The sequence below is a fragment of the Anas acuta genome, chromosome 6 (genome assembly GCF_963932015.1).
Source record: "Anas acuta chromosome 6, bAnaAcu1.1, whole genome shotgun sequence".
NCBI classification, from domain to species: Eukaryota; Metazoa; Chordata; class Aves; order Anseriformes; family Anatidae; genus Anas; species Anas acuta.
This window is the reverse complement of record NC_088984.1, coordinates 35943204-35955915: the sequence shown is the minus strand read 5'-3', so window position 1 is coordinate 35955915 and position 12712 is coordinate 35943204. Positions and strand designations below refer to the sequence as shown.

The window sequence follows — 12712 nt, the reverse complement described above, 5'->3', positions numbered from 1 at the left end:
TTCTGGAAAATTGCAAGAAACATTTTTTTTTTAAATGATCCTTGCCCCGCTTTCAGACGACAAATGAAAATTTACAAGTAAAAGGATGCATAAGGTTAGCACCATAGGAGTAGTTGTTTTCTCTTTACAATTTCGTTTGATAGAAGGTTATAAAAGAATACAGAGGAAAAGAAGAAACTAGCTGACCACGCATTTTTATTTTCATCATCCTAGATACTTAGATCTAAACATCAAAACACCATGACTCAACTAGCATATCTAAATAATTCATGTTCAGCAAAACTCACTCTGTACATTACGAACTGCGTAGGTGTCAACCGGTAGCTATCACAACATATGAACTAATATGCAAGGCAAAAATGGTAATGTTCCAGAAAAAGAAGTGAATCAACAGACATCAAAGTGAGGAATTTGCCATTCTTCCAGTGTTATGCTAGTATGGCTATCGCCTCTTGCTGTAAAGACCAACAAAATAAAAGGGATGTGTACTGAGTCTGGCTGTGATGGGGTTAATTTCATGGGTCAAATATCCTAATATTACCCTGAAATATCCTAAAGTTCATTGGACAAACATTCAAATGTACTTAATCTCTCATTTCCTACCTGCAAACAACTACAGGATTACATCAGCCATCATTCAAATGTTTGCTTTCCTCTACTTGCATTCATTTTTAAAACGTGTTCCACGTGGTTCTTATTGTAAGGTTTTCAAGGTACCAAACAAACCCTCCAGTCCTTACCAGGAAGGAATGCTAACACACAGGTTTTAGGGAGTTTTAAATTTAGGAGTTATGTGTTGTCTTCTTAAGGCAATGGAATAATTACTTTGAGGTATCCTAATTTTGCATTATACATTGATACTAAGATTTCCTTTGTAAGCATCTCTAATTACAAAACATCTAAAATGCTTTATATTTTACTAAACTATTAATCTGACTTAGTTATTAATAAAAAAGGGGGAGGGGTTAAACTTGGATCATAATGAAGTAACTTATTGTCATAGTTTGGTTACTCCCACCTTTCAAGGTCATGTGCGTGGACTTCTAACAGCAGCATTAAGCAACCAGTTAAAGCAATTGTTTTGTATCCAAATCATAGCAAAACCATCTACTTTAATCCCAAAGTAAGACCCAATATTACCCAAAACAGCTCCTTTTTCTTTTTCCAGATTGATAAGGAGGCTACCACTAGCATTAGAACATCAGCTTCTGTACACACAGTTTTAACCTGGAGAGCCAACATTAACGGTGAACTACCCAGAGGAGCCTTCACAGGCATCAGTACTACATAACTTCACCACCGGAAGAGTAACGAGACTCTGAACTTTTCTTTATCTTTTCTTTATTTATGCTTGGACTTCCAGCACTGCACATCAAGTACCCAGGGTCTTCATCTGTCCTATATCAGACTGCAAAAACACAATGGTTTCTCAGCTGTCCTTGCATCAACAAAGCAAACACATTCAGCAACCCCTTCACATGAGTAGTTACTTCTATCTTAAAAATGCAGCTCCTCTTAAGGATTTCAACTAATGCTTCTGGTTTATAAAAGATTAAGTGCAATCAGTTACGCTGAAAGTTTATAATGCAGCTCTTGGATTGTATTTTCTGTGCACACATTTACATCAGGCACACGAGTTATATAAAATAGTTTGGAGTACAAAAATATGGTTATAACATAGGAGTACCAAACAGCACAGAATTAAAACAGTTTTATTACCATAATACCAATTTATATACAGACCCTCAAATTCAGGAATTTTTAATTTGAAGTATTCTTCCCAAATTGACAACTGTAGTGTACACTCTAAAAAACTGCAAATTAACAACACAAATCTATTTCAACCCCTACGCTGTCTATGCAGGCTGCACCAATCCTCTCTCTTGCACACAAAAATGTATTATAAATAATTTTTCACAAAATGTCATGTATGTCTTATTGCACATTGTACATGCCAATATCTAAAAGAAAGGCTCAAACCCTTCGCTTGATAACTAATGGTTTAAATAACTAGCAGTTACTTGTGCTATGAATACTACTGCGTTTTTCAGGCTCTAATCATAACTGATAATTTAAAGAAAAAAGCAGAACAGAAAATATGCTTTAAACTGTATATCTTTTGTGAATGAAATAAGCTTCTTTAAATTTATTCTTATTTCTACTTTATAAAGTCATTAAAAATATCTGACCCAATTAAAAATCATGTTTCAAAATTTCTACTTTTTTTTTTTCATTAAAAATTTATCCATACAACTGCTTGTATAATCATATGTTCCTTCTGTTTTGCAGAATTCGGTGTTCCCCTGCTGTATTTACTAAAGGATCAAGTTATGTATGTCCTAGAGTTAACTACAATGATTAGTGTCTCAGTCTCAGCTCTGCCAGGCTCTCCAGAAAGGGAGGAGCGCGTCAGAGCACCAGAGCAGGTAGGCTGGCATAAAAAGCCACAGGGCACAAGTTGCCCCTAAGCATCAAGGTCACGTATAGTTTCTGTTAAGTGGATCTCTAGACTAAGGAATATGAGTAATTTACCGTTAATATGTGGGTTTATGGTATGCTGCAGTAAAATATGGCCACTAAACAAAGAGAATGATTCATGTATGACAGAAAACTTGCCAACTGGTAAAAATGCCCCACTGGGTAAAAATCTGCATGTTGAAGGTTAAAACTATGGCACAAAGGAAAAGGTTAAAAAGTCAACTGATCAAATGTTTTGCCATGGGTTTCCAAAGCTATTAGCCATCAACAGCTCTAGAAAGGGGTAAAACCAGCAAAACCAAACTAAAATTGCACTATTACAAAGAAACAAGTCCATGAAAGGGAGAGGCACCAGCTGCAGTTATGGGACAGCCACTTCAAGAAGCCGATTGTTTTTTCGTTTGCAAGTTGGGATGTTGCCATTTTTCTGGCTGCCTTGTATGAACTTCACACACACTTTGTCTTGTCTGAACTGGACCAGAAACCTAGGGGAGGGAATAAGAGCGGTGTTAGTTAAAGGTGAAAAATGCATGATCAGATTTTTTTGAAGTCTTCTTGAAGTCTTTCTGAAGGCCTTTCTTCCATTCACGGCTATAGCTACAAAAAGACACCTGATCCTGCTTCTCCAGGAATAGCTTATAAACAGTGTAATAAAATTAGAGAGAAAGCTGAAAGCATCATTAACAGTATTTTTGGTCATTTGTTTGTACTCTATTTTCAACCATCTACAATGCATCAGTGAGCTAAGTACCTTTTAAAACCAGATTCTGCAGACTAGTCGTCAAAGAAAAACATTTAACATGGTTGTTGGGTTTTCTTTTCATAAAATAATATATATAAAGCCAGCAAAGCAACAATACTGATACTACTTTTTGTCCATAGAGAATTTTACTTTCTTACCATACCATACAGAAATTAGTCATACCAACAGATTCTTTGTCAGGGAAATAAGCTTTTCTCCCACTTAAAAGTAGATAAACGAATATATATACATATTAGTACTCCAGCTACCTTGAGTAAATGCCAGACATCTATCAATTCCCTCCAACACCATTACCCCTGTGACTTAGAAAAAGTTCAGTAGAGGGCAGCTGAAGCCACAACTCATAAGGAGAGGGCTTAGGTTGGCACAAAACCCACGAACGCTCAGTTGAGGAGGACGACTGCTCTGTCTGAGCAGCATTTCAAAAGCTCAGCAGAAATCGGGGTGAATGTTGAATCCTCAGGCCAGGAGTGAACTTGTAGTATGTAAGTGTTTCTGAATATCTCAGTAGACAGGGAAAATACTGTTAAATCTATTTTATAGCTGAGACTTCCAGGTCCACAGAGTGCCTTCCTGCTGGCACATCAGAAATGTGCTGCAAAATAAACTCCAAGCCATTGTCTTCTGGATTACACTTACTTAGCATATCTAGCATTTTAACAACTCTCTTATTTCTAATACTTAGTTAGCCTTTACAGCTCCCTGCTCAGCAATTAGGAAACTTCATTTCCTCCTCAGCAATCTCCAGATTTAGATACTTCCTACAGTTCAAGGTAAATTAATCTGGATTTGATCCTTCATTTTATACTGGGTGAGAAATTTCAATGAATTTGAAGAGTTGCTTTTTAAAAAAAAGAAGAAAAAAAAACATGCTCATACAGAGCATCAAACTTCTCACCGATCTGGACAGCAAGATTAAAAGCAATAAGCAGGGCAGTGCTGCTTTTTGGCTCACATGCAGCAGTTGCTGACCTAAAAAGTCCTTTGTAACCCAGCAGATTTTCCCTTTTAGCATCCTTAAAAAGTCTTCCAGCAGAGGCCAAAAACTTCAAAGAATTCATCCTCCAGCCGGAAACCACAAATCAAGCTGACGGCATTGCTCAGGGGAGGAAGTGGCTGTGCCGTGCCGCGCCGCCCCGCAGCCCCGCTTTCCTGCTGAACAGCACAGGCGCTCCCAGATTAACTTGTTCAGCGCTCCCCGCCAGGCGGGCATCTGGAAAGCGTGAGTTAGTCACAGAGCCAGCATCTCCTGTCACCAACACAGCATTTTCCTAGACCTTTCCTAAGTCTTCATGCCTTGCCTACAAGCATGCTGGCAACCTAGGCAGGCAACATGCATCTTTGGAGTAGAGCTGGCCCTGCTCCTGGGCCATTGCTCCAACATAACGTATATCCTACAGTATTTCTCTGACTAGACATAGTCCTGGACCAAAAGCATTTTTACTTTTAGAACTTCTCTTCCCAAAAAGTAGTGTACAGTAGTCAAAACGAGGTCAAATTTTCTCCTCAATTCCTGGTCATGCCTGTACCTAAACTCTGGCATGGAGACGAGAGTAAAGCTTCACCGTGAACAGAGATGGGGCTGCTCAAAAAGAAGCGAACAGAACTTAAAATTATTTAGTCTGGATAAACTCAAGAGCAATACACGCTTGAATGGTTTTAGTCTCCAAAGCAAGAAACAAAAACACATCCCAAAATGCAAGGCTCCCAGAAAGCAGGCTGTTGGCCAGACATAAGGCAGGCTGGCAGGCCAGACAAGTGCAACGTATGCTTAAATTTCGTTTCAGTGCTTTATTCCTCTGTAGCAATCACTAAACAAGAAACTTACTGGGTACAGCCACAACTCTCCTAGAGGCTAAAAAACACACGCTTCAGCAAAAGCGAACTAAATCACATCTGGCAATGGATGGAACAAAGGAAAATGGCAGATGTAATTTTCAAGGAAATAGCAAAATCAGCCTTTATATAAACCCTCAAATCTGAACAGATACAAACTGTAATCACCATCAGGACTCTAGAATACAATCAGTGCCGTGCAGCCAGATAAAAGGTTCAATTTTTGCCTGCAAAAACTTTGCTTCACTAACATTAAAGGCTTCCAAATGTTGTTCTTTATTCAAAGTGAATAAATCCACCAAATCAACACTACTGAAATCAGGGGGTACTTTGCACAACAAACTGAACGCATAAAAACAGTGGACTAAGTGATGGAGCCCTATTCAACAGACTTCATGAATTCACACAAAAATATTTTTATTCCATGACTGCAAACACTGCAAATTCAGTCCTCACGTAAGGAAATATGAAACTGAACCAAACTATGAGGCAAACAAACAAAAACCACAGTAACAAAACACCAACAACTGGTGGCTGAAGCACCATAAGCAGGAACTTTAAGAATATATTTTTCATCATCAAAAAAAAAAAAAAAAAAAAAAAAGGTAGAGCTTTATAGACATGCATTTAGTGAGGTGCTTTTCACTCTGCTTTTGTTGTTTTCACTGGAACTTGACACCCGGTGTCCACTCTGCCTAACTGATACACATCTCAGAGGAACAGGTGAAGTTTTCAGTTCACATATGAAAGGATTTCTTCATATGTATTGTCTCTTAACTGTATCTCATGAAGTATTTCTGCTTCACAGCTCTATTTGGAACTACGTTAAGAAAAGGACATTTTCTCTTACGATTTTTGAGGGAATAAAAGCCAAAAGGAATACTAGAAATGAGTTCTCACTGAATATTGGAAGCTTATATACAAGTACTCTGTCAAGAGAAAAGAAGCATTAGTTACACAGTAATGTTTTGTTTCTCTAACATACTCGACTTTTTAGCACGTTGCATTGAAGGAAATGCACTTTTAAGCAAACAAAAGACATACTCATCAGAAATCTCAATGTTGAGCTTCTGCTTGGTTTGGCTGAGAGTAGTGCGGTAAAGTTTAGTGGCCATTTCGATAAGGTGATCGCTGCTCAACAGAAAATCCCCTTTAACAGCTGCTCCTGAACCCTGCAACAGGAAGGAAAGTAGTTAAGCTATTAGTCCTCTGCCTTGTAAATTAAACAGGGATGCAGTGCCGTGATCAGGCTCAAAATACAGTGGACTCTTAAATAAACTACAAAGCTGTTGAGAATTAATAACCCCCCCTTTCTGAGCCGAAAGGAAGGTCACCACCTGTCCCACATTGTGGTGTTTCTGTCTCCCTCTCTTGGCCATGCCACAAGGAACTTTTATTTCTTTTTCAGAAGGGAAGAGAAACCAATTAACACCACAACATTTGGACGAAGGGGGTCGGCGTGAAAAGCCACTAAATATAGCATTCTTCAAATCCAGTTAAGCCAGAACACAAATGCCAGCATAATGATTTTAACAGAGCAATGCTGACAGTGCAGCACAGTAAATATAGCACCAAACCAAGTTCTTTGGAACTGAGTAACCAAATGAGCTGTGCCATAACGTGGATTTATTGGAATCACAAAAAGGGGAGAGAAATATTCTACCGGAGTGGCAGAAAGAATTCTACAGGGAGCTAGAAAGGAAAACACAGTCACAAGGTATACGAAGCAGATTAAAGGCTCATTTTACTAATGGAAAATGCTAATCCTGAAGAGGCTACAGTGAAAAATGAACTCTGATGTTCACAAGTAAATTATCATTCAGGATGTTATAACTGTTTATCATTCCGAATGCAGCAACTGTTCTCATTTGGCTCCAACACTTTTAAATCAAAGTTTTTTGCAGATGTGGTAAATTTAAAACCAATGCTCTAAACCTACAAGTTTAGCACTTTGAATGCTACAAGACAATAAACCATTTGGATATTGTGGCATGCCAAACAGTCACATTACTGGAATATAAAGTTGTAACCAACCTCCTTGAGGTGCACTGCAAAGAAGCCATCGTTTTGGGAGCTCATGGACACTTTGGTAACATCTCCCAGTGGAACCTCTGACTTGATATTCCCAGACTTCTGATCCGCAAGGAGAACGTTATTTTTGGTTAATAAGAAAATCCTGGATGTAGCCTGTGAAAATACAAAATTGCAAACTATTATCTACACAAAGAGAGAATTGGGCTTTACTGAGCACCTTCTAGGAGTACAAATAGTTCACAGCGTTAATAAGCTTGGCCCACATAAGTAAATACAAACATTTGATGTTCAGTAAAAGCTTCAGATCAGTTAAAATTAGGTCGAATTTATTTGTGTCTAATTATAGATTGAGCTCTATATGAGCTTAGCTCATTTTGGCACATACGCTTAGATATAAACAGTTTCTTTAATTACTAGCTTACAGTTATAAAATCCAGAAACTGAAAGTCAGAACTATGCAAATCAGGCTAACCTCATTTCTCATGCTCTACCAATCCCCAGGAAAACCAGCATTCCTTTTCAGTGACAGCCATTTCAGGACTAAGCCTCGCATATTTACCATTATTGACCTAAACTGTGTCACAACAAATTACATAGGTACTTTTTCCATGTTATGTTATCCTCCCTATATCTATCAGAATTTTTCTTTAGGAGGATGTACATTCACGCTTTCAAGCTACAAATATTTCTAAAGCATGAACATATGTTCTTAAGTTAATATTGGAAAATAGTAAGAAACCTATATTTGAAATGAGAGCTTTATCTACATAAACAACCTTCTGAACATGTAAGAAATGAACCCTTATTAAATGATCATTAAGGTCCCTTTCAACCCAAAACATTCTAGGATTCTATGAAAAGTGTATTTAAAATTGAAATTCCAAATAGCACAACTTGTGTTTGGTGTAAATCTATTCTGAAATATAATGATAATGAATTATATAGCTTCTTCTCCCATCAAATTTTAAAGAAAAAAATCCTAGCCGTTATAGTTAAGATGTGGCTGTCTAAAGCACATAGAACCATAGCTCATTATTATTATTATTATTGCATTTTTTCTTTTGTTTTGTTTTTAAACTTTGAGACTCCTATCCCGTGCGAGTATAAGAAAGATATTGTCTTCATTTAATTAGTTCCTTCCAAAATGAAAAATTCATTTGGCATCAACAGCAGACCACCTGATTTCACTCCTACAAATGCATAAATGACATATACATCTAAGGAGTTGTGATCTACCAGTAGCAATATTTAGACAGATACGGTGACAACAATTACATTTAGTAAGGGAGGATAATGCTTTCTGTTTTAATAAGTATAATTTAAATGCAAACTAAGTTCTGTGTTGGCAGGAAAAATAAAGTACCCCGCATATTTAACTGCTTTAGTTAAATGATACAAGAAACTTGCCTCTTAATTCCAAAAAGCTTTTAATATCAATCAGAAGGCAGGCACAGCTAGCAAAGTATGCCACTCACAATTTAAAAATGTAATTACATGTGATAATCAGGAAGTTGAATGACATAAGTTAAGGTTTCCAAATATTTGAACAAGAACAATATTTTCTAAGTATTTATTTTCTTCAATTGGCAAACAAATGATCTACGTTTAGTACAAAGACTGCATTTAGTTGTGAATCAATACAGCCTGTTACCAGTTGATGAGATGCCACTTTTACTTGGAAAAGTCACTGAAAAATACAAACCCAAACAAGATTTTAGAAATCTTTATGTAAATTTACAATGGGTGTTTAGAACCACAGATTTACATAAATCCAACATTTCCAGTCTTGCTGTTAAGAAATCTACCCTTCTGGATAAAGCAATGCCATTTTGTTACCTTCCCGTTAGCTCTGTTGATCTTGTTCACAACTTCAGCAATAATGATCTTCTCATCCACAGCATCCTTAAGTTTTTTGTACTTGGGGTTCTTGCTGATCTCCAGGTAAGCCCCTTGAAACGGCTGCCCAACACTACCGAGCAAAAAACACAGGAGAAACAGAGTTAAACAATGAACCTCACAGAAAAAAACGGGCACTGCTCCAGGCTTTGTGGAGTCAGGAGGTGCACCAAATTTCACCACTTTCAACAGCTCTACGCTGACGGAAGCTTTCTTAATCTTGGATACACCTCCTGCCAAGGAAAGTCATTTGCTGCTTCATTTTTAGCAAAAGACCCAGACCCAAACAACCCAGAAACCTCTGCTCACAATTTGTGTCTATTTTAAACAGCAGCAAGGCGAAATGATATCCTCTTGTGTAACAGAATAATTAGAGCCACTGAACGCAAACAAGACTCGTATCGTGGTGTTTGCTTATGCAATGTAATTTGTCCTCGCTCCTGCTGTAGAGCTGGAAACTGCAGCTCTGCCCAAGACACCTGGGGTTGGTACCAGGCTGGTACACTTGGGGCATTCAGTGCAGCGCCGATAGCGTTAAATCTGTGCCATGCGGGCATGACACATCTGTTGGGATCCACTTGGGGAGTCGTGCAGAGTAGCGTGGATGTATCTATCCCCCAGCACGTTATCCCCATGAAAGGAGAGAAGGGTACAAAACGGAACGCATTTTAGACACGGTCTCCTTTACATATTAGCAGCACAGTACTGCTGAAGGAGGAGGAACTCAGCACTGAAGGCAGTAATAGGATATTTCTTTTCCTGCTCTGGAAACATTTTCCAATTAAATGGCTCAAATTGTTATGTATATCAGGCACACGTACATCCCTGTACAAACAATCAATTTTGATGCAAAATCACCCGGTTTGTGAAAACGGAGGAAATCCACCTTCAGAAAGAAAAGCGTCTCTGTTTCTGTGCAGTATTTCAGAGAGACAAGAACTTGCCTTGAAGATTTGCTGCTGCTTGTTGTTAAATGTGCAGCAGGTCTTCGCCCAGACTCCCTGTACTTGCAACCCACCCCATCCTTACCTCAGGGCTGTGTAACAACAACTCCCCTATCAGTCACTGCTTGTTTTGTTTAGAAGTCACTTTAACTAATTACTTTGATTAAGTTACACTCCAATTACAAAGTGCTTTGCCAAGACAAGAGCCCAAAAGGAACCACTATGTTATGTGCAAGACCACTACCTTTCTAATTGTGTCTCCAGCACACAGGAAGAGAAAAGGAAGGGCACTGGTATTTTAGTAATCACCAGAAGTCCCTCTCTGCTCTTAAATAAGGATATTACATGCAGAAAATTAGCCACATCCTTCAAATCATTATCAAACTAACTAATCAGAAACTTTATACAATAATTTCCTCCACCCATTACAAGAAGAAGAAAAAAACAACAGGAGCTAATCAGCTCTGAATACATTTTACAAGGGAAAAAGAGATGAAAATGTTTCTAAATTAGCGAGGGGTGGGGAGTGCATTCTAACTTTCCACTAAGTTGCAGCTCTTTTGCTTTTGTTTTTATTAATTAGCATTATGAAACCATAGTCACCAAAACCATAGGTTCCCTCTGGATTTTGTCCCTGATCAAATGACAGGGATTTATGAACTAAAAGTGGGACAAATTAACAGTTGCTTTCTACCACATTTACCACTTAAGAATGTTTTGGATAACAATCGCTCAGCTCTACGCTGCATGATATTGCATCGTTCAGCCTTGGTCTTTTCCTTGTGTCCAAATTACCTAACCAGGGAGACAAAATTCCTTCCTGCCCTCAGAGCTCTGCACTGATCAGATGTATACCAACTCAAATAAAACTGCTTGCTCCTGGAGAAATTCAGGGGCGGCATCTTTCTCTTTTCCCAACAGCAAAAAAAGAGACCACAAAGCAAGTAAGGAGCAAATCACAAGCTGACATACATAGCCATTCAGTTAGTGATCTGCTGAAGGGAAGAAACAGAAACAGGAAAAAAGGAAATGTCTCAGTATAAAATGAAACAAAACCAAACCAATAAAATGCACAAACACCCAAGCAGTGCTTTTCCATGCATGGAAATGGCCCCATCAACTGTTGCCAGATCCTGGTCCTGTCTTGTTTAACAACGCCTTGTTCCAGCTCAGTGTTCAAACTCTGGTGTATAAAATAAATCTCTCCTGAGATGGACAAAGCCTTTGTTTCCAAGAAAAATACAATTTCTCAGTTCATATTCACTTAGAAAGCACAATTTAACTTCTTTCAAAGACACCAGATCTCTATTCTGCCAGTTTTATTGAATACAAAAAATGCATGCATTGCTTAAATAAAATCAGCTACTACTGCACTTCTGTAAGCAATATTAGCTCCACAGATAGCAATGACCAGAATTTGTCAGGTTTTAGTAACTCATAATCTGAGAACTCATGTAGAGATGTGTTGCACGTTTTTGAAAGTCTCTAATTAAAAAAAAAGAATTTTTGAAATGGAAATAAATTAGCACTTTTTTTTGTTTTTTAAATCTTCCTTTCAAAAAAGTATTAAATTTGCCAATGCATGTAACTTAAAATTACCCAGACTTCACCTCAGAGCATTACACTGAATGTACTAATTTTGAAGATAAGAGCAATCCCTGGCATGCCTGATCTGGGAGTGTCATTGTCACTTACAGCCGTTCAGAGCAAACTCTGAGTTTGGGGTTGCAGGAACCAGCATGATGGAAACTAGGGAAAAGGACAAGAGTTATTCCCTTCTACAAGTTCTCCACATTTTCACTACGCAAACAGGTCACAAGAGGTTAGAACAACAAAACGTCATGGTTTGGGGACAGAAGTGCTCAGTAACACAGGATAAGAAGCCTACAACAACATCTCATTTAGAGGCAAACTGAGGTCAGGAAAGCAAATGATGGACCCACAAGTGCTCAGCAATGCCTATAGTGAAATATTCCCAGGTGTTACGAATTGTTAAACTAGGAAATGCACTTTCCTGCCTAAGATAAAAAGCAAAATCTTGCATAGTTTCCTAATCGATGTAAGGATATTGAATTTATCTTACACTAAAAGCAGCAGAGTAGGCAATTACCTGGCTGGATATAAAGCCTTCTTGTCCTTGAAAAGTTCACTGGCTTCCAGTTTTTCTTCATATATCAGCTTCTGTTGATCGGTGAACTGGTCTCTGTACTTCTTACACTACAAAATATGGTATGTTAACACAAACGAAAAATTATCCTCCCAGTCCTGATCTGAAGCAGCAGCACCACAGCCTGATGTTTGTTTATTGCTCAAGATACACATTCTTTGTATGCTTCTGAGATGACTCAGCTCGACCCTACGTGCCACTCTAGGGAGTAACAAGCCATGGAGGTGTTTTCCTCCTCATCCATTCTATGTACTTCTGAATTACACCAAAAACAATGTCTAAAAGATCTCATTTAAGCAAAACTGGTCTGAATACAGTGCTAAAAAGGTTCAGCGAAACATACAAGTTCCACGATTGGGCAAGTTTACATAAGCAGCCATAAAGAACAAAACATAGCTGAGAGGACAAATTTGCAGCTCAGAAATGAAAACAGTTCTTGACAATTCACAGAAAACATTGCCCACAAGCTCAGTAAAATGTCTCATCAGCACTTAAACTGATTCTCACCATTCCCTCCATACGAAGCTCCAAAACAAATCACAGCTGACCACAGCTCCTAAGCAAAAAATTCCACCGCGTACTTCCAATGTTGGG

At 38.2% G+C, this 12712-nt stretch overlaps 1 protein-coding gene across 6 annotated transcripts in view; it reads right to left on the bottom strand.

The window, feature by feature from the left end:
- Positions 1-1152: 1152 nt before the first annotated feature.
- Positions 1153-12712, bottom strand: part of MYO1B (myosin IB) — a 106551-nt gene continuing 94991 nt past the window's right edge. For all 6 annotated transcript variants that reach the window (XM_068686536.1, XM_068686538.1, XM_068686535.1 and 3 more), the window contains 5 exons: positions 12062-12168; positions 8948-9080; positions 7112-7264; positions 6122-6249; positions 1153-2963 (listed from right to left, as the gene is read on the bottom strand). In XM_068686536.1, coding sequence (XP_068542637.1) covers positions 2840-2963; positions 6122-6249; positions 7112-7264; positions 8948-9080; positions 12062-12168 — 645 coding nt within the window. In that variant the 3' untranslated portion in view covers positions 1153-2839. The remainder of the gene's footprint in view (positions 2964-6121; positions 6250-7111; positions 7265-8947; positions 9081-12061; positions 12169-12712) is intronic.